Source organism: Stenella coeruleoalba (genome assembly GCF_951394435.1).
Source record: "Stenella coeruleoalba genome assembly, chromosome: 7".
Classification (NCBI taxonomy): Eukaryota; Metazoa; Chordata; class Mammalia; order Artiodactyla; family Delphinidae; genus Stenella; species Stenella coeruleoalba.
Genome location: NC_137153.1, coordinates 121,956,316 through 121,983,897, shown reverse-complemented (window position 1 = coordinate 121,983,897; position 27,582 = coordinate 121,956,316). Strand labels below are relative to the sequence as shown.

Genomic DNA, 27,582 nt, shown 5'->3' with positions numbered 1-27,582 from the left:
TTTGGGGGGGGGAGGTCCACAATTTAATTCAGTCGATGCCCCACCTGGCCCCAATGGGGGACTGGGGGCTACAGGAGGGCCCTTCCGGGCTCCCGGCCTTGCCCCCTCTCCAGGTTACTCGCCATCCTTGGAGCCCGGGCCAGGGCCAGCGGGCACCCCGGGGTAGGGCGGGGAAGGACGGACACTCGAGCGTGCGCTCCCGAGGGCCGGAGCCGGGCCCCCTGGCCGCACCACAGGGCACGGCTAGAGCGAGCGTTCGGGGGCGTTTGTTTGATCGCGCCCCCACCCCTCCGGTGGACCACCGCCCTGGCGAACCTGCTCCCATCCACGCTTTCCCCGCCCTGCTCCAAACTGGGAACGCCCCTCTTCTTTGGTCCTCCCTGTGCCTAGGAATAGGGTCCCTGCTGGACGGCCTCTTCGGCCCCTCCCGCAAATCCATCCTGTGCACCTGCTTCCTGCCTCCCTGTATACCTGCTTCCTGCCTCCCTGTGTGGTTAGGGCCTGCGCTGCCGTTTGCACCCCGGGTCTGCCCTGGCACACGCCTAGGGCCATCCTGTCGGGTGAGGGCAGGCAGCCCGATTCACGCCCAGCCAGGTCTCAGGTCTGGCCAGCGCCCCTACCCATACGTCCGCTCTGCTTCCCCCACCCAGGACTCCCTTCCCTCTGGCTGGGTGTCTTGCACCTTGGCTGAGGACCCCCGAGTACCCCTTCACTGCTGCTTGCCCAACCCCTGCAGCAGGGCGGGCAGCGCCGTCAGTTTGCCATGGTCCGGCACAGCAGGGATGGGGGCCAGCGGAGACACCACGCGCAGGTCCCCGCCGGCCCTGCCCATCAGGCCAGGACGTGCTTGGGATGCGGACACACCGAGGCCAATCAGGGTGTCCTCTAGAGGGGAAAGGCCTCTGAGCAGGACGCATCCCAGACCACAGGAGGCGGGTGGGGAGTGTGTTTAAAGGGACGGGACTAGGCTTTGGTCGACTCGGGCTCCTGGACCAGGGCGAGCCGGGGTTGGAGAGGTTCCAGGGAGGCCCTGCAGACGGACAGGGGTCGGAGGAACCGATTATGCGCGGTGGGATCTGCAGCAGTGACCCCTCCGCGTAAAGGCAGGGCGGGCTGGTCCTCAGACCCACCCCGCCTCCCAGCGGGGAGCACCAAGCGGCCGAGGACCGGCCCTTGGGGAGGCCCGAAGGCGAGCTGGGGGAGAGGGAGCCGGGCGGGACTGGTCTGGGGGTTGGGGGGGAAGGGGGTTCGCAGGAAGGCGGAGGGAAAGGCGGAGCCTGTGGAGAACGCAATGGGGCGGAGCTTTTGGCGAGCTGGGCGGGGCCTGAGTGGACTGGGCAGGGCTCGGGTGGACTGGATGGGGTTCAGGGTGGGCCCTGGGTGGACTGGGCGGGCCCCGGGCGCGCCCTCGCGGCTCACATAATGTCATCCAACAGGTTGGCACTGGCCACCCAGTCTAGCGCGCGTGGCTCGGAGGCGGCCATGATCATGCACATGAAGGGACGGCCTGTGCGCCGGTCCGTGGGGTAGATGGTGGTGGGTGTGAAGCGCCGGTTGGCTTCGACGAACTCGCAGAGCTGCTCGTAGACGCGCGGGAACTCGTGGCGTAGGAAGACGCCGCGGAGCCGCAGCTCTCGCTGGATGTGGATGAAGGCCACCTCGCGTGCTCGCCGGCCCGCCTCGCCGTCCTGGTCCAGGCCCGCAGTGCCGGGCGGCGGCGTCAGGATCAACGTCTCCATGTCGGGTTCGCGGCCCCGCGCCGGGGGCGGCCGTGCTGGGCTGCCGGCCGCCAGCGCCACTTTGGCGAACTTGCGCACCGTGGGTCCGGGGCTGCGCGGCGCGGGAGCTGGCCGGGCAGGGGCGCCGGGTGGCACAGCGCCGGGGCCCACGGCCACGGACACGCTGAGCAGGAAGCACTCCGCCGGCTCGTAGAGGCGGCCGGCGGCCGCCAGCTCCCGAGCATAGCTGCCCAGTGGCGCCGCGTGCATGGCCAGCTCGCGCAGCGACAGGTAGGTGGGCGACAGCAGCAGCCCCTCGAGGCCGAAGCGCAGGAAGTTGTCTGCGGAGCCGGGACTCGGGAAGCCCAGGAAGAGAACGCCGCGGCCGCGCGACAAGAAGCCGACGCGCGCGATGCGCGAGAAGGCGCGGTGCACTGGGCCGCTGTCGCGGCAGAATTGCAACACGTGGCGGCACACGCTGCCCACGCGGCCGTACACGCAGCGCACCTTGTGCGCGTCCCAATCCTCGCGGCGACAGAGGCGCGAGCAGTAGTAGGTGTAGCAGCTATGGCAGGACTTGAAGTAGAGGCAGGCGTTGAACATGGTCTCGGTGCGCCCGCAGCGCGCATTGGAGCACGTCATCAGGTCATCCTCGTCGGCGCTGGGCTCCGGGGACGCGTCGGCCGCCTGACCCGGGCCCGCGGGCTCCTCAGCGCTGCCGGCAGACAGGGGTGGCGAGCGCGGTGCCCGCGTCGGGACCCCGGCGCCCGAGGGTCGCGAGTCTAGCAGGCGCCGCAGCTGGCGGCCCAGGCCGTCGGACGCGGGCTCGGGCGCTTGGCCGGCGGGGGGCCGCGAGTCGATGACCAGATCGGTGATGAGCTCGTCCAGCTGTTCGAGGCTGCGCTGGCGGCCAGAGGCGGGGCCATCGGGGACGGCGGGCGGAGGCGGCCGCGGGCGACTCCCCAGCAGCTCCCAGCTCCTGGCGCTCGGGCGCTCAGCCGCGCGCAGGTCGTTGTCGGTGATGGTGATCTCCGGCGTGACGTACCAGTTTCGGGCCAGGCCCTCGCCCATACGGCCCTTCTCCGACAGCGACGTCTCGGACAGCGACAGCGCCGCGTAGCGTCTGGGCGAGGTGGACAGGTTCACTATGACGGGCGGACGCCGGCCTTCGGGGGATGTGCCCCGCGGCTCCCGTGCCTCGCGCCCCAGCAGGTTCTCGTAGCTGCGGCCGCGGCCCAGTGGGTCTTCGCGGCGCGGCGCGGGCGCCAGGATGTTGTCCCAGGAGCGCGAGTAGTGGCGGCTGTCGGTCGCTAGCCGGGGTGGGCTGGTGCCGGTGCCGCCGTGCCACGAGGCGAGCAACGGGCCGGGGTCCGGGGGAGGAGGCGCCACCTGCAGGGTGCGGTAAGGCCTCGGGCCCCAGTCGCCCCAGGCCGGGCTGCTGCGCGGGTGCGGGTAAGTCCGCGTCAGGGCGTCTCGATTGCGGTACCGCCCGAAGTCCTCAGTGTAAAAGGGGCGGGCGGCGGGGTGAGCCCGGGGCTCTTCGGGGGCGTAGCGGGGGCCGCAGGGCGGGCCGTAGGCTCGGGGGGCCTCCCCGTAGTAGGAACGGGAGGGTGGTTCTTGGACGGGGAAGGTGCGAACTTCCCCCGCATAGTAGATGCCCCCGTGTCTTGGACTGGGCCCGGGTGGCTCTTCGGACAGAAAGGGCCTGGGGTAGTAGCTGTCGAAGGGCGGTCCAGGGCTGGCCATGAAGCCACCGGGGTGGCCCTCGGGTTCCTCGGTGTAGAAGAATTGGGTGGGGCCCGGCGGGGTGATGAAGGGCAGACTCCGGCGCTCCGCGTAGTCTCGCGGCCCGAGAAGGGGCCCATCGCAGTACAGCGCCCGGGGGTCGGCGCAGTATGAGTCACTGGGGGTGGGGGTGAGCGAAAGCCCCACGTGGCGAGGCCCGGGCACCGTGAGGCCGTGGAGCTGCGGGGCGGCGCGGGGCCAGGGCGCGGTCTCGGTGGGCCCGCAGGGCCTCGAGCTCCGGGCGGCATGCTGCAGCACCGCGTCGTCGGGCTTGACGTCCAGGCGGCAGCGGACGTGGGGGGCCGGCCCCGCGGGTGGCTCGGCCGGCGCACAGCGGTTGGCGGCGGCGCACAGGGGCGCCATGCGGCCCGGGCCGCCCCGCTGAGGCTGCAGCTTGATGGGGTGCAGCTCGTTGGCGAGCGCGCGCAGCGCGGGGTACGCGGGCTCCCGGCGGGGCGATGCGTCGGCCGGCGCCGCCCGCTGGGCCTCCCGGCCTCGGCGCGGCGGCACAGGCGGCGAGGCGGGTGCGGGCGCCAGGCCCGGGGCCGCACGGGGTGCGCTCTTGGAGCGGGCGCGGCGCCGTGGCTCGCCGTCGCGGGATCGGGCGCGCGGCGCAGCGGGCTCCGGAGGCGGCGGCTCCGGACGGGCCTCCATGGCCTCCCGGTCCAGTGCCTCCAGGAAATCGAAACTGCGGCAGTGGCGCTTGTTGAAAGGCGCGGGCGCAGCAGGCCGGGCCATTGGGCGCTCACATGGCGGGGGCCTCGACACGGGCCCCGGGGCCGCCACCTTGATGTCCTGGTACACGGTCGACACCAGCAGGTCCGGCGGGTCCGTGCGGGTCATCTTAAAAGAGGCCTCCAGGCTGCAGCTCACTCGGCCTTTTGGGGCTTTCGCCCTGAGGGGAGACGCGGGTCAGGGCGGCCCCTCTGTAGCCCAGGCCCCGCTAACCCCCAGCGCTGGCCCGGCTTACCTGGGGCACAGTGGGCGGGGCAGCCCTGGCCACGGGCCTTGGCCGAGGCCGCAGGGACTTGCTCCATGCTGGCGTCAGAAGCACCTGCAGGAGGAAGCCAGCTGTCCGGCCACTCAGGTCCCGCCCCCTCATCCAGACCATCCTTTCTGTGCCACTTTCTGTTGGGATGAGGCGGGTCAGCCAGAACAGGGATGTCATTGCAGTGGTTCCCGAACTTCTGCGCCCACTAGTGACCACTGGGCAGGCTTGGGTAGACCCCCTTTCCTGGGACAGGCCAGCAGCGGGGTAGGAAGAGTGGGGGTGTGATCCCAGGACCACCACCGTGGTGCCCACTGCTGGAGCAACTGGGTACTCCTTTGGGGCCTTCACAGACTTCTTCACAGAGCAGGTGGCTGAAGCCCCCTCCTTAAGACCCAGTGCAGAGCGAGCCCTCCACTGCTGCAGTGTGAGGTCCGGGCCCCGGCCTTCAGCAGCTCCACTCAGTCACCTGATCGTCCCGCCCCACCTGCTGGCTAGGCTGGACAGGCAGTCCTCCCCCAGCGCTGTGTCAGGCCCCAGGTCCTGAAGCGGCCCCACCGGGTCCAGGCATCTCGGCTCGTGGACTTGCCGGCCCCACCCTCAACTCTCCGTGTGGCCCAGGCCAGAGTAATGCTTCCAAAGGTCACAGTGGACCCTAAAGCTCCCTTTCCTTTGCAGAAACATCCTTTGACTCTCCCTCATCTTGGGGTGGCGAAACCCACTAAGATCTTTGGGGCTGTCACGAAAAGCCCGGGAGAGCGACCCCCCATCTTTGCAGTGAGTACACTGCAGCCGGCGACCGGGCCCTGGTTGCAGGACCACGTGGGGGCTTGCGAGCCAGGAGCTCGAGGCTGCCCCTGGGCCCCTGAGCAAAGCACCAGGCCAGGAGGCTGCCAGCCGGGGAAGCAGGGCGGTGGGTGGGTAAAGCCCCCGCCGCCCCCGGTTCTCAGGCAGGCCCTCCCCACAGCCGCTCGGGAAGGCGCCATGGAAACCTGAGGTTCCGTGCCCCCGCATGCAGGCTGAGCTGGGGTCCAGCCCTCCGTACCAGGCTCACGTTCAGACCTGAGCCACCGGCTTCACTGGGTACCCAGAGCCTGGACAGGCTGGGAGGAGCTCAGACAGCGGTACAGGTCCCCACTTCCTCACACAGGCTGGGGGAGCGTGCTCCAGGGTGAGCTGGGTCCTCACCTGGTAGGACCTCTGGTCTGGTTGACCCTCTGTGTCCCGGGTGTGCCAGGGGCTTCCTGCCGGCAGGGCTGCTCTCCTGGGTCAAGGCCACCCAGGCCCAGTGCCTGCCCCCAGCTCGGCCTCAGGCGCACCCCAACTGCCCCTGGTTTGCAGGACCACCCCCTCCCACTCCCTTCCATCCTAAAGCTAGGCCGGAATTGGGGGCTGGATGACGGGGTGTGAGGCTCCGCCCCAGGGAGGTGACAGCCAGGCCTTGGTGCTGCTGTGATGAGGAGCTAGACCGGGCGACACCCCTGCCCGTGGGGATGGGACAGTCCGCCCTCGCCGGGGTCCTAGGCCTAATGAGCCCGGCGGGTGGCCTCCCCGCCAAGCAGCCCGGCCCCTGCCCCGAGCGCCCGGGTGGGGGGCCGGCGTCCTCCCGGGGCGGCACCCCCATCCTTGCAGGTGCCGCACCTGCGAAAGACCCGCGGGGCAGCGGCCTCGACCCCTTACCTGGGCGGTGCTCCCCCACCTTGCCCGGTGGGCTGCGCAGGCCCGGCGAGCTCTGCCGTCCCCCGCGCTGCCGCCGCGTCCCCGGCACCAGCAGAAGCTTCCAGGCAGCGGCGCGAGGCCGCCGGGCCGCTCAGTGCTGCCCCCAATGGCGACTGGCAGGACTGCACTTAAAGGGGCCGCGCCGTGGGCCGGGGACGCGTGTGCCCCGCTGGCTCCAGGTTGGGGCTGTGGCTGGGCGCGAGGTGACGGGCTCTCTGCAGCCTCAAGGGCAGGCCTGGGGTCTAACGAGGGGACCCGGGTCCAGGGGGCACCTGGCCGGTCCTGCCAGCCCCCATCTCCAGGACACCTGCCCAAGGGCAGCTGGTGGCCTGGCAGGCCTTGGAGCTGAAGCCTGGAGAAAGCCCAAGCCCTGGCCCGCACAGCAGACAACTCCCGGAATTCAAGCCTCGGTTCAGCCCGGGCAGGAGCAGATGGGCGGCTCCCCGCCCTGCTGGCCTCTGCGCTGCAGTGCTGGAGGTGCCAAGCCCTCCCCAGGTACCTGGGTCCAGATGGGCACCACCTGAGTGCCTGCAGCCTCCTGTCCCCAGGATGTCCAGCTTCCCCATGCAAGCGCACACTCTTGCGCTCCCCACCTCCAATGTCCAGAGGCTGCTGCTGCTGCTCTGGGCAGCTCTGCACACCCATGAACTGCATGGTGACAGCCTCCCTCCAGGCCCCTCCCACACACGATACTGAGCAGGAAATATTCTAGCTTGGCAGAGGGGCAGGTCACCTGGCAGAGGAGCAGGTCACCGATGCCCTTGGCTCCGAAGGCCGGGACCTGCCACACTGTGGGTCCGTCAGATGAGGGGCCCTGGGCAGTACGGTCAGTATGGTCCCCACGTTAGCAGGTACTACAGGGACAGTCGACCTCACAAACTCTGGGCTAAAGGGAGCCCCTAAGGTATCTGGGGTCCAGCCCCCAACACCTGCCCACTGACCGATGGCCCACGGCCTCGCGGGTGCGAAGCTCTCTAGGCACGGCAACTGGGGAGGGGGAGGCCCGGCCACCAGGCCCCGCTTCCGCCTGCACGCCCTCGGAGGGAGCAGTCCTCTGGGCACCTGTGGGGTTGCGGGCGGGGCAGGGCCCTGCTGACAGCTGGCGGGGAGTGGCCTGTGGGGTTAGGGTTGGGTGTCAGGTGGGAGCAGGGACACACAGCTGCCCTCAGAGGGCTGGACCGGGCACACAGGATGGTGGCCGTGCTGGTCCCACCTGGATAGGGCATGGCACACGGAGGGCTGGGCCTGCTGGAGGCTTCCTACCCCCAAGGGTAGTCATCCCTCAGGGGAAAAGGGCTCCGGGGCCTGAAGGTAGGGTGCTAGGACCTTCCTGCCCACCCACGCCGACCGGGGGCTGGGGGCAGGTGGGCCCGTCCCAGCCGGGCAGGGGCCCCGCAGCAGCATACACAGATGCGCAGTAAAACAGGAGAGCTTTATGGTCCGAGTGGTGTGCAAGGACAGCAAAAGAACACGAGTGCTGCGGGCCTCCCCGCTTGGCCCGCGCACGCCCGAGCTCAGGTGCGGGTGCAAAGCCGGTCGCCGTGCCTGCAAAGAGCTGCCCCGAGACACGCGCCAGCGTCGCCTGCCCTCTGCGCACAGGTGCCCCAAGGGTCTGGGGACCAGACGTCTGCAGAGCCGGCGCAGCTGAAGCGGAGGCCGCTGCATGCAGCGGGCCTGGGTGAGTGCGTGCGGCGGGCCGAGGGCAAGCAGGGGCCGGGCGGGCGACGGGAACATTGCCCCAACCCTGCAAACAGCCTCACGGGCTTCCTCGGCCTCAGTCCCATCCCTGAGAAGCGCTGGGGGCCGGCTGCCCCTCCCCGCAGGGCAGGCCCAGCGCCCCCAGCACACGCGGAGCGCCCTGCGGTCTGCGCGCCAGGCCTAGAGCTCCTCGTAATCGCCGCCCCCGCGGAGGTGGCCGCCCGGGGCCCCGCCCCCCAGGAAGGCCTCCAGCTCGTCGACCGCAGGCCTCTCTGTGCCCCGCCGCCGCCGCCGCTCCTCCCGACCCTTGTCCTCCGCTTGGTCCCTGCTCTTCTTCCGCCGGCTCTTCTTCTTCGCGGCCTTCTCTTCCTCCTGGGGGGGGGGGGGGCGTGCAGCGTCACCCGGGGGCTGGGAGAGCTGGGCCCGCCCTGCCCAGGGGCACCCGGGAGGGCTCCGGGAGCGTGTGTACCTCTCTGCCCTTCTTCTTCTTCTTCTTCTTCTCCTTCGAGGGAGGCCTGCCCTCCTTATCTGCACGGGTGAGACGCAGCCTCAGCTCCCCGTGGGCCAGAGGCCAGGCCCTCCCCGGGCCTCCCGGGCTGGTGTGAGCCTGGGAGTGGGCGGGTCTAGCAGAGGCCCTGAGCCGGGGTCCCAGTGTGAGCACGGCCCAGAGTGAAGACCCAGCACCTCAAGCCTCTGCCCTGGGTCTGGGTGGGGCCCTGGCTACAAAGGCAACAGGAGCCGCTCCTGTGGACGGGCCGACACTTCAGCACCAGGACAGGCCCAGGAAGGTCCTTTCCTCCCCACTTTGGGGACGAGGCAGTTCCAGGACCGGCCCAGGTGACGCTGCTGGGCTCGAGCTGCCCAGGGTGGAGGCTGGGGATGAGGCAGGGAGCGGTGGAGCGGGCCAGGGTCGTCATGGAGCACATGGGGGCTCGGCAACGCAGGGCCGGACTGAGGGCTCAGAAGAGCTTGCAGCAGCGCTGCCCACGCCGCCAAACGCCTCCCCTGTGGCCACTCGGTCAGCTGCCTCAGCTGCCCATCCTTCCAGCCTGGTCCTGGCCTGAAAGCCTGGGATGTCGTCAGAACACAGCCGGACCCCAAGCAGGACAGAGAAAAAAGAAGGAACTGGGCTTCCGGCCCCGCGGGATGGCCTCGCTGCTTGCGCCCCTGTGCTCTGGGGCCCCCAGGTTCAAAGGCACAGGTAAGGGGGTCAGAAACATGGCCCCTGGCTGGGACACAGTACAAGTCACCAGTGCCGACACCGTTGGATGGGGAGGGAGGGGCAGGCGTGTCGCCCCGCAGCTACCTTCCTCGCTGCTCTCCTTGCGGCCTGTGTTTTCCAGCCCCAACCCGAAGAGATCCGAGTCGTTCTTCAGTCTGAAGGAGGGGGCAGGGGGTTTGGGGGGCGGGGGCGGCTGGACAGGGCCGGCTTCCTCATCCGTCACGTCCGAGAGGTCCTCTCGCACCGGGAACTCACCCTGGAGAAGGAGCGGGCAGGTGGGCCGCCGAGCCCCTCCCCAGTTCCCTGTCACGTGACTCCGTAAGGAGGCTCCTGCGCCGGCCCCGCACCACGGGCTCACCCAGAGTGACGACAGCCCGAGCGGGGCAGCCGTGACGCCGAGGCCCCCCACCACATCCTCCCCAGAACGGGGGCAGCCTGGGCCTGGCACACGCAGCCCCCTGCGGGGCAGCCCTCCCGGCTCAGCCAGGCTGCCCTGACTCACGCCCCGCGAGACCCCTGCTGCGTTCTCGTGCCTCCCGTGCCTTTCTGCCACTCCCCACCCACCACTCGCCCTGGACTCGGAGGCAGCGTGGTGCCAAGATCGGTCCTCACCGCTCTCCGCTGAGCATCTGAGTCACTCTCAAAGTCAGGGTCGTCCATGACGAAGGAGAGCATCTGGGCGGCAATAGGCCCCTCGGGGTCACTCTCCGATGACACCTGCTTGTCCCCCCCGTCCTCCAGCCCCGGAGAGGAGCCCTCAGTGCCGCCTGGCCAGTGGGGCTCTGTGGCCTTGGGAGCTGCGTCCTGGTGTGGCCTCGAGGCCTTCGTGGAGGAACTGCAGGACACACAGGAGGGTCACGGAGCCTGAGGCTGCCCTCCCCCGCGGGACACCCCTTCCTTCCCACCCCCAACATACCGTTTGGTCCCTGGTTCAGAGCACTTCTGGGGGGCCAGGACGGTGGCCTCGTGGTGCCCTGCCGCCACCTCTTCCTCCTCGCTGGACAGAGTGATGTGCTCCCTGGGGATGGGGCCCGTGGGTGGCAGGGGCCTACTAGGCGGCTTATCTTCAAGGTCCACGTCGTCCTGGAAACCCGCCACCATTGGGTTCCCCCCTGGGGCCTCCCCATCACTGCAAAGGACAAGCAGGGCAGTCAGAGGTCACAAGTGGGGTACGGAGCACCCACCCTGATCACCAGGCCGCTCTGTGCCAGGCAAGGGCCCTGACGGCGGGGTTGTCCACCCTTGCATGGATGCAGCAAAGGGGGATGCACTTCGAGGGTGGCCTTGGGGGCTGTCCCGTGTAGGGGACCCACCACACTGCAGCAGAGCTGTGGCAGAGGTCGACAGGAGAGCAGGCGTGAGGTGGGCTGAGGAGAGGACAGAGATGCCCCTGTGCGACGGGAAGCCACGGCGGGGCCCGCGGGTGGACACCTGAAGTGGGTGCCCTCCCGTGGGGCGGTGGGGTGAGGGGTGTGGGGCCCAGGGTGATGAGGGGCTCAGTGATGCCGGGGCCCTCCCTTGGCAGGGGCACAGTGCTGGCTTCGGCCTGGTATTTTGCACTTTGGGACACGCGGTGGTGGTGGAGGCGGAGCGGCGGGCCTCACTCGGGCTCGGCACCGGGAAGGGAGAGTGTGCGCCGGGCCTCGAGCCTCTCCCGTGCGGCCCTGACCGGCCACCTGCTGCGGGAGAAGCTGACGGCAGCTCTTTGGCCCCAGGGTTCCTCCTTCCACCCGGCCAAGGCTCTCAAGTGGCATCAGCCCCAGGAAGTCACTGAGAGGAAGATGCCGCCGACAGGCGGGTCACCGGCTCCCTGCTCCCTCCCTGCAGGTGTGAGGCTGCCCTTCCCGCAGCTCCTCAGGCCCAGCTCTGCTTCTGTCCCCAGAGCCCAGATGGGGTGCCTGTCCCCTCCGCCCGCCCAGTGCCAGGGAGGCAGCAGAGTCCACACCTGACGGGCCGAGGGCCAAGGCTGAGGATGGCAGCAGCTACCTGCCTGCCTTCCAGGCTCCGCGCTTACCTGTCACTGTCCTGCGGGACCTTGGCTCCAACTTTCTTTTCATCCCTTGGGGGGGCTACGTCCTCCAGGAAGCTGCGGTCAAGACTGTCGTCAGGAACAAAGTCCTCCACGTTCTGGACTCTTGCCGGGGCCTCTGAAGCTGGGGCCGGCTCTGTGGACAGCAGGCACCAACTCTTGCCCAGCGCCCAGCCCAGCCGGGTCCACCCCAGGCTGGGCCACAAGCAGGATGCTGTGTGGCTAGGCTGTGGGGCTGCCTGCCCAGCAGGGGTGTGCCCCACTTGGGATGCCTGTGCCCACCTCCCGAGGGCTGCTTCTGGGGCCTACCTGGGGGTGAAGGGGCCACCTCGGCCGCCGGCGAGGTCCCGAACAGCCGCGAGATGATGCTGCGCCGGGGGGGTGCCGCGGGGACCAGGGGGTGTGCAGGGGCTGGTGGCGCCTCCGAGGGGCAGGGGGGCCCCGGGCAAGCCGAGGGGGCCTGGAGGGGCGGCTGTGGAGCCGGCTGGGGTGTGTTGGGGCTGGAGCTCCCCGTGGACACTGCACTCAGAGGCACCACAGGAGATGGGGAGCCCGAGGATGGACTCTGCCCGTTGGTGGCCAGCGGGGACGCGTGGCCACGGCTGCGGGCCTCCATCATCTCAAGGAAGCTGGGGGCAAACAGGGCAAGGGGTGAGAAAGCCACCTCCCCGCGCCTCCTCCTCTGAGGCTCCTCAGAGGCTGCTACTGCTGTGCCGGTGGGGACGGGGTGTCCCCGCTCTCAGGCTCAGAGCCCCTACCTGCCTTTCCAGGTTTCCCAGCGCAGGCTGGTGGCAAACACTGCAAGCGCCCCCAGGGCGGGGAGTGATAGGTGCGAACACAAACACTGGCTGGGAGTCTCTTCCCTCAAGGGGAAGGGTGCGCTGTGCAGACAGGCAGGCTTTGCTGTGCCCCCGCCCTATGCCCCCTGACCCTGTTTCTAGAACCCACCTACAGGGACAGGCTGCAACCCTCCCAGACAGGGAGGGGCCTAGACCCGGGCAGCCTGGGCCCGACCGTCCCACTGACTGAGGACCCTGGTGTCACCTAGGCCTGTAGCAGGGCCCTCCTCCCGTGGGGTGGGCTTTCAAACATAAGGTGTGGAATGGAGAGCCGGCCTGTGCTTGTGGGCCGGGGTCCTGGGGAGCTGGGGTGTCCGGGCCAGCCGGCCTCACCTCTAGGTTGGTATTTGGGTGAGGGGGTGGGGGGTGGGAGGAAGGACGGGCAAGGCACTGGGTCCTGGCGCAGGCTGGGAGCGGATCCGCCCCAGACCTCGTCCGGTCCCCCAGCTGCTCAGGGGAGGTCACAGGGACACCACAGCCGAGCCCCCCCATGGTGCCGTCTTCTTCCAGTGGCCTGGTCCTGGGGGCTGGCTGGGGACGGACGCTGTGGGGAGGCTCCAGATGCCACCTCCCCAGGGACCCTATGCTTGGTGACGCCGGGCGCCCAAGCTCTCCGTCAGAGAACACCTTGCAGGAGCTGGTCAGCCCCAGGGTGGCATCCACAGCAAGGCCAGCCTGGCAGACGGAGCAGGTGAACCCCCCCCCCCAGAATAACTCCTGCTGCCCCCCTCTCGCTGTTCCAGGACCAGCAGCTGGATCTTTCTCGGGAGACCCAAAGGCCCTTCCTCGAGTCCCTCTGGGGCAGCTGGGAGGTGCGAGGGTCCTGCCTGGGCCGCAGCCAGAGCCCGTGCTCCAGGCCGTGAGCACAGGTGGGGCAGCAGCCTGCGCCCCACCCCCCAGCCCCAACATTTGGATAATTCAACAAAACAAAGGAAGCAGCTGTTTTTAGGGGTGGTTCAGGGTTAGGCCTTCCCCCACGAGCTGTGGAAGGCGGACGGGCCTGCTACCTGCTCTGGGCGCCCCAAGACCCTGCGAGGGCAGAGGAGGGCCTGCCCGGGGGCTGCTCCCCGCCCGCTCGGCCGTCCTGCTGCAAGTGGCAGGACAACGCCCCTTCCTCCACTATCAAGGGCCAGGAGATTTCGTTCCCACCCAACACGCCTTCCCAAGGTCGAGGAGCTCTCTCCACTGGCATCAACCTCGGAAACCTATGTCAAAACAGGGACGGGGCCTCGGCTGGAAAACGCCAGGGTGGCCGGTCTTGCTGGGGCCTGCGGTGGACACGTGGCCGGGTCAGCGGCTCCCCCTTCTGCATGCCAGGTGGCCGACAGGCGGGCCGGTCTGGACAGAGGCAGGCGGGGGCCGGGCAGCTAGAGCGCCTACAGCCGCACCGGGCCCGCACGCCGTGTTCCCTCCACCCCCGCAAGGCACGCAGCTGTCTGAGGGCAGCAGCTGCAGAAGCACCTCCGTGAAGTGCCGGCCACGCTGCGTGCCCATCACACCCGGTTAAAGCAGGCCGGGCCCGAAGTGCCCAGTGGGCGGGGGCGGCAGGGCCCTGGGGTGTCCAACCTCACATCCTCAGGGCCAGCAGGAGCCCGGTATCTGCTTCCCAAGAAGAGCCGAGGCCTGACAGCGTGGAGAGAGCCACCCTCACCCCCTTCCCATGGGGCCTGGACCACATTCAAAGCTGAAATGACTCCATTTCTTTGAGCAACACACCTCCACGCGGACAGATCTACCCGGGTGGGTGGCACTCAGGCTGCGGGCCCGCTGAGCGCACACCCGAGCTCAGAGGGAGGCCTGGCCCACAGGGTGCACGTGCCACCTGCCCGCAGAGCCCCGCCTGCAGGGTCTAAATGCTGAGGGCAGCCGCGGCCGACATACATGTCGTAGTTCTGGTCCTCGGTCTCCTGCTGCACGGACAACTCCTCCAGCGTGGCATCGATGTCCAGCTGGTTCGTCTCCAGCTGCCGCAGCAGCGTCTCTCTCTACAGAAAGGAAGCAGACACCTGAGCCGGGACCGTCGCTGCGGTGAGCCACCCCTTCAGCCTGGCGCCCCTCTCGGCGGGCCCTTGATGGACAAAACCACCTGAAGCTGAGTGCCTGGAGCCGGGAGCCCGCACGGCCTCGCCCAGGGGGGCACGATGCCTCGGCTGCTCTGCAGGGCTCCAGGGGCAGAGGTCGTGATGCGAGCGAACCGCCCAGAGAGACAGCGCCCTGTTCACACAAGGTACCCCAAAGTGTAAGAAGCCCCAACACTTGCTGAAAACCACGCGCTTCCTGCCAGCCCCAGGCTCAGGACCAGCAGCGGCTTCCAGCTTCCATCCTGCCCGACGCCACCCCCCAACCCACGCTGCGGGCGTTTTCCTGCGATTTGTGTGCACGTTTTACTTGGACAGAAGGTTAAAGGGACTCCTTCAGGCGACGAGGATCAACACCCAGGAAAGGGTGGCCAGCACGTCTGCGAGGTCCGGACACCCTGAAAACGCCCGCTGCCCTGGCCTGCAGAGGCCTCATCCCGTCAAAAGAAGGCGAGAGGAAAGGAAAGAGCCGCTCGCCCGAGTAAGTTCCACATCCTTCTGGAGGAGGGCCACGGGTCAACGTCCCAGTGACAAGCCGCGTGGGTGACACGTGTCCCCGCCATGTGATGAGCAGGGCAGTCACCTCTGGGGTCTCGCGCACAAAAGCCCATCACCCATCTGAGGTCAGACAGACCCTGAGCCAGGCACGTCTGAAGAACTGTCACAGCCCAGCGCAGCCGCGGAAGAGTGACCACCACGTGTGGGGTGGGCTGGGTGGGGCCCAGGACAGAGGGCCGGCGGGAGGTGCCGACAAAGCCTGGTTCTGTGGTCTTGATGGGAACACGTGGAAACGTGAGGCTGCAATCGGGGAACTGAACCGGGGCACGGAACCCTCTGCGCTCTCTGCAAACCTACAACTGTTCCCAAATACGAAGGTCAATAACACCAAGAGCAAAGGGCTGCACAGTAGGCAGGGGCCCGAGGCAGGGGCTTCTCGGGCCCATCCCGGCACCTGTCGCCAGAGAGGGGCCAGGTCCACAGCGGGGACACAGCGGCACGGCCACAGTGAAGATCCGAGGCGTCCTGATCTGGGTGCCGGGGCCGAGTGCACCTCCTCGGTGAGGACGGACACACGAGGGCCCCAGCAGGGGTCAGCGCAGAGGGTCGCAGCTCCCGGGAAGAACATGCAAGGACACCCATGTTCTCCCGCAGCTGGTGGGTCCGTGGCTCCAGAAAGGCCCAGGTCCCAGACCACCAGGCAAGGGGAGGGGACAGGGTGGGCCATCCAGGGGCCGCCAGCATCCGCACACGGCATCCTAACTGACGGCCTCGCTCCAACCAAACCACCAAGCTGCCCGCCCGCTCGGGCCCCGCCCCTGCGCCACAGCGGCCCTGGCAGATCCAAGCCCCACCCCCTGCACCCTGCCGGCAGGGCTCACCTGGAGCTGCAGGAATGGGATGTTGAAGAACCTGTGCAGGTACTTGAGCCCGAAGCTGTTCTTCATGGAGGACTCGGCGTAGCGGAAGTAAGAAGACCCTGGGGGCCTGTTCGTGAAAAGCACGGAGACATGAGACACGGTGGTGGCAGCGGGCAGCGTGGCCTGGCCCCAGCACCCCCTTGCAGGGCTGAGTCGCCTCCTGTGGGTGACGGGCTCATGGTCCACAGGCGGAGACCTGAAGTTCAGAGGGCTCTGCTTAGCCGGGCGCCCACCAGGGGATGCCTGGACCAGGAAGGTGCTGCCTGCCTGCCCGGCAGGACCTCGAGGCACCATCCCCAGCGCCCGGCCCCGGCCTCAGAGAGGGAGGGAGGCCGCCCCCACCTGGCACCTGGGGCTGCTCGGTGCCAGGAAGCCGGGTGCCCACCCACACCCCGCCCTCCAGGTCTGCGTCCGCATCCCGGAGGGGCAGGGTGCGGGCCAGGCGGGGCAGGGAAGCCGGGGGAGCTGGCGCACCTGGGGACCCGGGGCTGTGCAGCTGGGTGGGCGGCCAGGGCTCGAGGCAGAGGAGGGCGCAAGCAGGAGCGTCCCAGGCGGACAGGCCGACCGCAGCAGCCGCGCCTGCGAGCTGGCACCCACCTGTCCAGGTTGTCGATGAAGTCTCGCGCGTCGTCGGGCAGGATGACGCGGTGCTCGCCCATGTCGCGGTAGTTCCCCAGCACGCACACAGGCACGTGCGTCGGCACTTTGGGAAGCTCCCGGAGAATGTAGTTGAAGGTCCTTGGGAGGCGCATGTGGGGAGAGACCCGCCTTAGCTTCCGCCCCCGGGAACAGCGTGGCTGAATGGCCAGCATGCACACCGCCCACGGCCAGCCCTCAAGAAGCACTGAGTGGGCCAGCGCCCTCACCACTGCTTGGTGATGTCGAACATCATGACCACCCCGTTGCAGTTCTTGTACACGTCCAGGAACTCGGCATCCAGGGCCATCTCGGACTCCGCCTAGGGATGGGGGAATCGGGCCTCAGAGACGGTGCCCCAGGCCAGGTCCCACAGGCGAGCACCCGCCAGCTCCTGGGAAAGGCTGAACAGGACTTTTACAACTGAAAAGACAATGGCTATTTTCATTTTGGGAAAAAGAAACATAGACGCAAGGTTATCTGGGGTGGAGGCCACACCGTGCCTGCCCTCAGCTGAGGGTCTCCCGCAGTGGCCGGCGGCGGTGTCCCGACCTTGGGGCTCACAGACGCTCCGCTCTGGGACAACGGAGCAGAAGAAATGCGCCGCAGCGCTGGCGACGCCCCGGAGAACCGTCCAGGGCACACACACCAGGGGGGCTGCAGTGCTGGGGCGGTGGCAGCATGCCCACAAAGACCACACAGACCTGGGCCAGGCGGTCACTGGATCTTCCTGTCCTAAAAGGGAACCCTAAAGGCTGCCCGCCGTCAGGAGGCCGTCTACGGACGGGAGGACCCGGAGAGAAGGGCCCTTGGAAGCCGTCGGAAAGCTTTGCAGCTGCCCCTGAATTCTTTGTGTCGAGGTGGCGGCCGTGGTGAGAGCCTCTCGGAGCCACACTCATGCCCACGTGTGCCTGGGGCCACACCTGAAGGCGTGCCTATGCTTTCATTGGCTGAGGCCTTTGTAACACGGATATAAAATTTGGCCACTTCACCTAAATACCTCTCAGGTCACCCCAACTCCGAGTAGGGTCTGGCGGGCATCCCTGACACAGAGCAGCAGCTCAGGTGACCCCAGCCACCCCAACGCGACCAAGGGCAGCACGAGAGTGGCCACTGAGTCCACCAGCACAGATGGAGTCCTCAGGAGGGCCAGGCCAGGCGGGAGGCAGAGGGGTCTGAAGAACAGATGCCTGCTCACAACCCCCACCCGAAAGAGTGGGCCACGTGGGAACAGACGCAGCTCACCTCCTGGGGCTCATTCTCCATCTTCAAGGCATCGCCTCGCTTCTTGCATTTTCCTTAAGAAAAGACACAAAGTCACGGGGTGGAAATGCTGGGCCCAAGGATGGCCTGAGGGGGTAGCAGCCCCTCCTTGTGTTCCACTGCCCCCCATGCCCCTGCCCCCGCCTCCAGTAGGTGCCTTACGGGCTGGGGTTGGAGCCGCCGGGACCCTAGGGCAGGACATGGCCAGGACCCCAGGGAGCCCACGGAGGCTCCCTGAGCCGGTGCTGAGGGTGGACAAGCTGGGCTTGGGGCCAGGAAGCCGTGGAACCACCTGAGCAGTAAGAGCTCCCATGCCCAGCCTCCCTTCCCTCCATCTCAGACATTTCTGACAGAGGAGAAAGGACCACTCGTCACCCTAGGGTCCTGGGGCCCTCAGTCTCAGAGCAGCGGGCTAGGTGAAACCAACAAGCCGGGGTTCGTTTATTAGAAGGCCGCCCTCTGCCTCTTCCACAGCCTCTCCCAGAACCTCTCACCACCCTCTGGTCCCGTCTCTGGAGGTGTCCCAGCTCAACAGACGCTGGCCACCTCACGCCCTCCCAGTGGATGCCTGGGGCCATGGGGTCGAGGCCCGAGCACCACGACTGCCGACAGGTGTGGCCAAAGCCCAGGACGTGCCACCACCACCCAGCTGCGAGCAGAGCGGAACCTGGGCCGGTGCTCCTGGGAGGAGGGCCGGGCAGCCAGAGTTACGCCGCGCCCACGCCCGCCACGAGGGGCACCATTTCTCAGCCGCTGCCACCCCCCTCCAACTCGATGCCCCTTGCTGCTGTGGACGAGCCTCGGACCGTGTCCAACAGGGGACCAGTCAGGGTGGTAGAGAAGGCACGTTTCCTCCCCAGTCTGCAGATGACACCAGATGACGGAGCCGTGGGGATGCTGGACGCTCATACGGAATGCTGCCCCTGCCCCTGGCCGCCAGCACACGAGCAAGCCTCCTCTCCACGCCGCAAGGAGCTCTGTGGTGAACAGCCACCCAGGGAACCGTGGCCAGCCCATCACTGCCCTTCCGTGGGCGGGAAGTGGGGTGCTCGGAGGTTCCCAGAACAGGGCAGTGCCTGCCTCTGTACCATGAGGCCGTTCCCCCCACTGAAGACACGACATGCTGCTGATGGAAGGGGTCCCGTCAGCAAAGACAGAGCCCATTCTGGACATGTGCATCCCGTCCCGAATGAGTGCAGACCCAGGGAGTCGGAGCCAGGCACGCGGGGCAGGGGTGCGGGATGTGCCGGGGCACGGAGGGCAGCCTGGCCCGAGCGACGGCTCCCCCTCACATCTGGGATGGCGGCTGGGCTGCAAGGGGCTGCTTCCTAGTGCTACCCGGCCACACGCACACAGGACACAGTGCAAGCACGCTCTGGAGCACGAGGCCCCTCCAGGCCCTGTGGGGTTTAAGGCATCCTGGGGGCAGTAGCCCCAGCATGGCGCTCGGGCTCAGGGCAGCAGCGTCCTCACCTGGCTCGATGGGTCCTCGGGACCCAAACCCACCTCCAAAGAACGTGGTGTAGGAGAGAGTGCGTGTCCTGCACCAGAAATCACAAGCTCGTAGAAGACAACGTCCCTTTGTCCCTGAAGGACGGGAGGAGCTATAGCAGGCCTGCGGGATCCGAGGCCGGGCCTGGGGGTCGGAGGTCAAACCTGCGAGGCCAGACCACGGTGTGCACAGGGCACTGGCCCCAGGAAGGAACACGAGCATCACACAGGAGGGGCCTGTGGCCTGTGTGCGAGGAGGAGATGAATGGGATGAGACGCTGGCGGCGAACGTGCCACGCCCCCACCCCGGCCCGCCTGCTGCACACAGGCACGGCCGTTTGGGGTCTGTGTGCGTGCTGGGGTCCCCGAAAGCTCAAGCCACCTCAGAAGCCAAGGACCCTTGGCCCTGGGCCCAGGGGCAGGAACAAGTGGGCTGCCACACCCATGGTGCTGCAGGAAGGGCTCCCTGAACAGCCCCACAGAGCCTCTGGGTGTGGTCCTGTCTACCCTCCATGGCCACGTGCTCAGCTCAAGTGGCTGGAACAGGTGTTTCAAGAGCAAAGACCACGGTGCCCCGACTGGTCAGCACCGGGCGCTCCATCCTGGACCACACACCCGGAGCCCGACGGCACGCTCAGCAGAGCCAGGCCTCCGATGGACCCTGTGCCCAGGAACCAGAGTCAAGGGAACGAGGCGCCAGGAGGCGGCAGAGGAGGGGCCGCCAGCGAGGGAGAGAGGACAGCTGTTCTCCTCCACAGCACAAGCAAAGCTTGAAAGAGAAAAGCACACTCGTACAAGGATCTGACTTACCTTTGTCAACCACATCCCAGACTTCAACTTTCACGATATCGTCAGTGGCTAGAATAGGGGGGAAACAGTAAGATGAGCAACCAGTGTGAACTGCCGGTTTCACAGATGGGCCGCGCGGATGTCACTGTCCCCGCTCGGTGCCTCCCCAAGGGCCCCTGCTCCCGCCCAGGCTGGCGGGTGCTGTGCCCAGGACACCCCCTCCCTGGAAGGCAGGGAGCAATCTGGACACCTCCTCCGCTGACACGACCCCGTATCCCGAAGGGTCCCTGGGGCAGGCTCGCCCCCAGCCTGAACCCAGCCCCCGCTAGCCCCCGCTGGCCCCCGGCTTCTGCGGGAAGGCCCAGTGCCCTGCTCCTTGGCAGAAGCCTCTGCTCCGCTGCTTGCGGGGGGCCAGGGCAGCAGGCTCTGGGATGGGCCAGTCTGGCGTCAGGGCCTGTGCACGTGCCCGGGCCGTCAGCGGGTCCACCCACCACCCCAGGGATTCCGTGGGGAAAAGGGAGAGGCGGGGAACTGCCGGGCACCTGCCGGGCTCCTGCCACCGAGCTGCAGGGCACAAGAAGTGCGCTGTCCCCGCCAACTTCACCCAGACCGGGAAGGGGTGCCCTGGGGGGGAGGCTTCCCTGTGCAGCTGGTGGGCAGGGCAGCACGAATGCACACAGCTGTCCTGCGTCGCGGCCTGGCCGTCCCTAGGAGCGAGCCGGAACGTCTACAAAGGCCCGTGTGCCCTGCTGTTGGCCCACTGGATTTTTTTTTTCAACGGAAAGGAATGTTTAAAATGGCTCAAAGGGCTTTTGCTTTCTGGCTCCTGGGCACGCAGAGTGGATTCTCTCCCTCCCAGCAGGGCGCCCCGTGGCCGCTGTCCCCAGGCACGGAGTGGAGGTGCTGCCGTTCTGCCTCCGGCCGGGGGGCCGCCAGGTGTGTTCTGCCCATCAGGCAGCCTCGCCAACAAACGCCCTCCCAGGACCCCGTGGGGACGGCACCTCACAACTGCCGCCGAGAGCCGGGCTCCAAGGCCCAAGGGGCCTCTGTCTGCCGCGGCCCAGCACGCGCTGTGGCCGGGATGCTCCCTGCCCGGAGGCTCTGCCCCTGGGAGGTGGACCGAGTCTCCCACAGGACAGGGGACTTCAGGGCCACCCCAAAGCGGCTCTGATGAGCCCCCGAGTTCACGCGTGTGCGGTGTTCCTGGGACGACCCCAGGCTGGGGGCGGGCGACGGGAGGAAGGCCCTACCCTGCAGGCCCCGCCCCCCACCCTGCGGCCGCCGCCCCCCCCCCCCCCCCCCCCCGCCTCACTTTTGTAGCTCCAGTGGATGCTGGTGACCTGGATCTCCTGCGTGGGGATGTACTCCTCCACGAACTTCTTGCCCTGCAGCCGGTGCCACAGGGCTGTCTTGCCCGTGTTCCTGTCCCCTCGGATCACGATCTTCACTGCGGGGAGAAAGCACAGATGAGGCAGACAGTCAAGGCAAAAGGCAAACTTTCATCCCCCGAGCGGGTCCACGCATGGCTTCTCGTGCACAGACGTGGCCAGTGTGGCTGGCGAGCCAGGAGAGCTGGGTGAGGTGGGCTGGCCGGGAGCCCCCGGAGGGACGAGGCCGTGGGCACACGCTCGCTCCCTCGGGGCACCGGCAGCCCTGCTCTCCCCCAGGCCCCCGACGGACTTCCTCCGGGGCAGGTGGTCGACCTCGGGACTCTGCACTCGGGAACGCAGTGCTCCAGAGCTGGGTGCCCGTGGGGCAGGTTGGGGCAGGCTGTGTTCACCTCTGCAGGCCCCACGGTTCCCACGTCCGCTCTCACCCTCCTTTCCCAGAGCCCTGGCATCTTCGGGGCAGGATTCTGCAGGACGCAGGGCTCCTCAAGACCACATCTGGATGACAACAGGAAACCTGGATTCTACTCTGCTTGCTCAGCCGGTGTTTAGGAGCGTGTGCACGTGGAGGGCTGGGGGCAGCGTCTCCCCCACTGGCACCGGGCACCGGGCAGGGCCGGCGTGGACTCCGTGTTTCTCACCCGGTCGTCCTGTAGGGCGCCGTCTTCTAAGTTTTCAATGTCTGGCACAAAGTCGTCCGTGACATCTTATGTTCTAGACTTCGTGGTTGCTGCTGCGTACTCTTCATCCTCCCTGATACTTGTTTTGTCTTTTTAATTAACCTTCCCAGAGGCTCGTCTACTTGACCAGTCACACACACACACCCTGTGTGTTTTGCTGGACGCCTCCACTGACCCTTCTTAGAAAGCACTTGCTCCTGCGTTTTTGTCGTTTACTTTCTTTCTTTCTTGAGGTTTCTCCTGTTCTTCTCCTGGGTTTCACACCGTACTCTCGGGTCGACCAGCACAAGTGTGTGGGCTGTTCATTATCACTGCATTACAGATACTCCTCTGACCCATAAATTACTGAGAAATATTTCTAAGCTCCCCCGGAAAGTTGTCCTTTTCGTTATTCCCATCCAGTCTGGCTCACTGTGGCCCCAGAACGTGGTTTCCATGGCACGTACCCTCGGGGTCTGCTCGGACGGTCGGTTTTAGGAAGGCTCCTTGGTGTGAGCGGGGCTGGGCGCAGACGCCTGCTCTTCACTGAGTCTTGCTCTCGCCCGGCCGGCTGTCTGACCTGCGCCCAGCGTGAGTCCCCACAGCTCCGGCACGAGGACCCCACGGGTGCGGCTTCCTCGCGTCTGATACTGACCCACCGCGTGGTTCCACGACCCTGCTTTCAACCTTTCTATGCCATCGTGTGTTGGATGTGTCTCTTACACATCACACAGCCGGAAAGAAATCAAATCGCAGTCTCTCTTTCACTGGTGCGTCTGCCCGTTCACATTCCCTGGTTGCCAACAGCGGCGGGTAACCCCCTCCGCCACGTGCAATCATTTCCGGTCACTGCCGGGGCTCCCTCCCCTCTTTTCTGCCTCTTTCATGTTGGACGAGGGTTTTTTTAATTCCCCTTTTGCCTGGTATTTATTTGGAGGGTTTGAGATCTATTTCCTTTCTTAAATCTTTAACACACACCTCTGCTGCAGTGAAGCCTGAAGTTAACACGTGTCCTCGGCTCCCACTTAAACACACTCTGGCCAGCGCCATCGTGGGTTACACGCTGATTGCTAGCGTCTGGCTCCTCCTCCTGCGTTCCCCACGGTAGTCACGATGCTTGCTCACCCATTTCCGTGCTGACCTGTGCCTTGCAAACCTCCTCCATCTCCCGAGCTCCCTCTCCATCTGTCTGGAGTACCTCCTCCGGGACTTACTTCAGCAGGAACCTTCACACAGAAACTGTCCAGCTGAGATCGGAGAGGGGCTTAATCGCACTCACTCACTTGGCGTAGATTTCTAGGCCGACCAGGATTTCCCCACAGGAACGTCTCCACACCATCACTGTCGGCGTGTTGTCAGGCTCTTGGCTGTCCCTCTGCTTGCACCGGTCGCTTCTACAATTCTCCTCTTTGACTTTGCTGTCCTGAAATTCCCATGATGTGTCCAACTCTGGGAGTCTGAAAGCCCTGGCCTTGGGTTTCTTGGAGTTTCACGTACTCCGGGAACTCCGGGAAGTCCTAGCCTGCATTTCTGCAGTAACTACCTCTTCTCCACCCCTGCTATTCTTTCCTTCTGAGACTCAGATCACGTGTGTGTGGGCATCGCTCAGTTCTGGGCCCGCATCCCCCTGCCAGGTGCCAACTCCACCTTCAGCTATTACGCTGCTTCGCCCACCTGCCGGCCTTTTGTTTGCGTGACCGTGCTCTTTCATTTCTGCAGGGTCTCTCTGGTTCTTTTTTCAAACACGGCTTGTCTGTCCAGAGTCTTGATATAATCTTAGAACTGCTTCCTTCTTTTATATCTTTACCAATTTTAACATGTATTGATATTTGTTTTCTATTCTGTTTTGAGAATGAAAAGTCTTAATTTTCTCCCTCTTCAACTGAAATCCTTTTAAAATTTGAAATTTACTCTTCAAAAAAGTTAATTAGAAGAAACCGTACAACGTCAGAAATAAATAAAATGACCTGCTTTCATCCATTAAAAAAAGGAATTGGCCTCTACTTTTAAATTAAAAAGTCCAATCAATCTCAGAACCTTGGACACTGGCTCAGATAAGCTAAATAAGTGATCCACTGAAAAACCTGTAATTAAGATTCTCCCAAGAAGCGACGAGGAGCCCTTACTTAGGAAGCACGTGGCGCTTTACGCCAGGCGTTTTACTAAACAGAACTCTATCTCTATTCTACGTCTTTTCTTTTATTCTAAGTAAAGCTACAACGCAGAAGACCCAAGAATCTCTTCTACTCCGATTCAACAGTAATTCACTCACACTGCCACACGTTTCCTGCAAGATCGGGAATCTCCTTTTTGTGTTTTCATACAATAAAAGAAGTGCTTTATCTTGGATGTAGATGATGCAATCAATCACTCTGCAGGAGGCACAACTGAAATCCAGCGATGCCCTTTCTCCGTACCACCAGCAGGGGTCACTAGACACACGCCCAGCTGGCCACCTCCTCCTGGGCAGCCCCTCACCCCCACCGCAGCAGCGGCTCCTCTGCTCAGAGCCCTCTGAGGTGTCCCGTTCACAGAGTCCCCAGGACGGTGTGAGGGCCGCACTTCTGCGGCTTGGCCCCCCCGTGCTTCTCTCCTGATCTCGCTCCGCTGTGACCCCTCGGCCCTTCTCCACGAGGCCCGCTCTGACCTTCTACGTAAAGTCCCAACCCCAGCCCCCACCCTGCTCCATTCCTCCACCCTTCAGATGGGTGATGTGGTTACCACCTCATCATGCTTAGTGCCCACAGTCTGCCTTTCCACCCCCACTAGAATGGAAGCTCCACAAGGCAGAGACTGCCGTCTGGGTTTTCACTGATCTACGCTCAGTAAATATTTGCTAAGTAAATGAACGCTAGGGAAGGAAAACCTATAAATGAAAACGTGGCAGATCACGGGCAGCAAAGGCTCGGGAATTTGCAAATCGGCCCTGCTGGGGCAGGTCAAATAGTTTGCCAAACACAGCTGTTTATTTCCGAGAGAAAAAGCTCTCTTATCCAGAAACCAGCCTTTCAAAGGTTTCTTGGCAAGGAGGTGTTTAACTCCATTTTAAGTGCTAGCACTGAAATCCGACTGGCCAGGACTCTGGCTGTCCCAGCGTCTGGAGGCCTTCTCAGTAAGGAATGCAGCCTGGAGCAAGGGCACTCTGGACGAAACGCACAAGACCGGGCCTCCTCACTGGACCCAACACGGGTAGAAAGAGCAGACCAACACAGGTAGCATCCTTCCACTTAACACGCGAATGACTTCCAAACCATGGACAACGTCCAATGTCTCATTTGGGTTTTGATTCTAAACGGGATGTGTATGCTGGGACTCTGCATGGGTGTCACTTCTCATCGTCATAGCAATTTAAAAGAAAACGACTTGTCTGCCCCAGGAGGACAAGGTTCTGTAAGAGACAATCATCAATTCTTACCCATAAAAGTCCTGAGTCTATAACTATCGTATTGCTGGTTTGCTCTCCTAAGTAAGATGTTTTGGGAAATAAATATTAGAAATGTTCTATTCTACTGACTAATAAAAAAATTTTAAAGTTTCAAAATTGCAGTATTAGCCAACTACAGGGGCAGCATCACCCTGAAATGTCCTGTGGGCACAGCACCCCGTTTCTCTCAACTGCACCACCTTTCGTTCATTTTGTTCCAGATCAGAATCTGCCCCCCCTCTCCCCAACTTCCTGAGGCGGGTCTCTTCTCTGGAAGGACTCCAATGTCCTTTCTACTTTTTTTTTTTTTTTTTTTGCGGTACTCGGGCCTCTCACTGTTGTGGCCTCTCCTGTTGCGGAGCACAGGCTCCGGACGCGCAGGCTCAGCGGCCATGGCTCACGGGCCCAGACGCTCCGTGGCATGTGGGATCTTCCCGGACCAGGGCACGAACCCGTGTCCTCTGCATCGGCAGGCGGACTCTCAACCACTGCGCCACCAGGGAAGCCCCATCCTTTCTACTTTTTACTCCCGCCCACCCAGGACCAGGGGGTGTGCCCACCAGGGAGTGCTTTTCCAAAGGTGAACATTTTTCAGGTCCAGTTTCCAAAGGACTAAGATTAAGTTTTAAAAAATAATACCGTAAATAGTAAAATTAAATAAGGGAACCAAAGGTGGATTGTAAAGACTTGTGTAAATGAGTATTTTGACTTACTATTATCCTCTTCTTGGAATGTGAGAGAAATACACACAAAATTGGGTAAAATACATGCAAAACGATCCCTCTTTTAAACCCAAAGTCTTTCCAATCAGTTTCTTAATATGGTACATTGTTACCAAAATCTGGGTCATCACAGAGACTGAAAGGCTCCCCTGAAAGTAGCAAAGGGAGGAATGTCCAGTATCTTGTAGCAATATATAGAAATACTTAAAAAGGAAAACAATTTAAAAGCAGAGAACAACATTAAAAAATCTTTAAATACCGCTAGCAAAAAGCCAGCAAGATGGAAAAACTTTAAAGAGGTCAAGAGGACGGTCAGCCTCTAGGAGCTACACAATTTACATAATTTATAACTGAGGACTGGAAACGACCTGGGCTTTCAGGGCATCTGGTAAATAACTCCTCTTTCCCGTAGGAGAAAAGAAATCTCTACAATAACAAGTAAGAGAGTAAGAGCCTGTGCCTTCTGGAGCTTTTCTAAATATATCCCTTACAAATGCTTCTTTTTTAAAAAAAGGGGGGGGGCAAGAACGTGCGGTGTAGCTGACATTCCGTCTTCAAACGGGGTTCGAAGTCTACAAAGAAAAATCCCATAGCTCAAACTACCGAAGCCGGCGGAGTCCTCCGCTCTCTTCTCTTGCGGGTGACCCCACGGTTCATGGATGGAGAGCTCCACCACCCACTTTAAGAAGCGTCATACACCACAGACTCTCCCCACGTTATGTAAGAATCCCTCTTAGACGAGGTCACCTGGGCCAATGAGGGTACCGCAGACGCACCAGGAACCGCCTAGACCAATTTCACTCGAATGTCCCACCGTGCCAGCATTCCTCGGGAATGACCCACAGGTCAGAGGGGAGCGCCGCGGGCCGAGGAGTCCACCTTCTGGCCCTGGGGTCCTCTAGGACCTCCTCTCCGGCCCGCATCACCTCCCAACCCCAAGGGAACGCCCCTGGGGCACCCGCAACGTGCCCGGCACAGGTAAGGGCTCAGCTCACCTGCACACAGACGGCGAGGCCCTCGGAGCGCGACGGGTCCCCCAGCGCTTCCCGGGCGAGGCCCGCCCCGGTTACCACAAGTCCTGGACGGCGCGGCTGGGGCCTGCGGACCCCGCGGGACGGCGCCCGCTGCACCCGTGCCCCCACTTTCCACGTGCCCCCGCAGGAACCCCACGCCGGGCTACACTCACTGTTGTACTGCACCCCCTTGGCGAAGCGCCTCTGCAGCGCCTGGTTCATGGACTGCAGCCCAGCCGGGATGTTCTTGTCGCGGCCCGGAGCCTGCTCCGACCCCACCAGCTTCTTGAGCGCGGAAAACATCTTCCCGCTCCCACGTCCGAGCCCGGCGCGGCTCCCGAGTTCAGCGGCAGCGGCGGCGGCTGCGCGGCGCGGATCGCACCATGTCCCGGGCCCCGGCGACTGGGCGCCTGCCTCGAGGGCGGCTCAGGGGCTCAGCCGCGGAGGATCAGCTTCGTCCCCCGCGGACCCCGGCGCGGCCGCTCTGCACTCGTCAGCGCCGCCATCTTGGCGCCGGCTCGGCGGGGCGCGCGGCTACGGGGCTCCGCGAGGGCCACAGGAGTGCGGCGCGCGGAGGGGTGCGCGTGCGCAGAGCGCTGCGGTCGCGGGGCGTGCGGCTACGGGGCGCCGCGAGGGCCACGGGCGGGTGGCGCGCGGAGGTGCGCTCTTGAGCCGGGCGGTGTAGGTGCGGGGCGTTGGACTC

The 27,582-nt window shown here is 64.7% G+C and overlaps 2 protein-coding genes across 2 annotated transcripts; both read right to left on the bottom strand.

The window, feature by feature from the left end:
* Nucleotides 1-1,302: 1,302 nt before the first annotated feature.
* Nucleotides 1,303-4,402, bottom strand: AJM1 (apical junction component 1 homolog). Its single transcript, XM_079927506.1, has one exon. The coding sequence runs from the start codon at nt 4,344-4,346 to the stop codon at nt 1,416-1,418; it is 2,931 nt and encodes a 976-aa protein (XP_079783632.1). The 5' UTR covers nt 4,347-4,402; the 3' UTR covers nt 1,303-1,415.
* A 3,221-nt stretch (nt 4,403-7,623) lies between these two features.
* On the bottom strand, nt 7,624-27,430 carry RABL6 (RAB, member RAS oncogene family like 6). Its single transcript, XM_079927491.1, has 15 exons — nt 27,053-27,430; nt 20,986-21,120; nt 19,695-19,742; nt 17,376-17,428; nt 16,361-16,452; nt 16,092-16,232; nt 15,456-15,561; nt 13,880-13,983; nt 11,469-11,788; nt 11,145-11,295; nt 10,047-10,259; nt 9,743-9,965; nt 9,215-9,386; nt 8,378-8,436; nt 7,624-8,280 (listed from the first exon to the last, which is right to left on the bottom strand). Exons 1-15 carry the CDS (start codon nt 27,180-27,182, stop codon nt 8,089-8,091), a joined length of 2,139 nt encoding a protein of 712 aa, XP_079783617.1. The 5' UTR covers nt 27,183-27,430; the 3' UTR covers nt 7,624-8,088.
* Between the last annotated feature and the right edge of the window lie 152 nt (nt 27,431-27,582).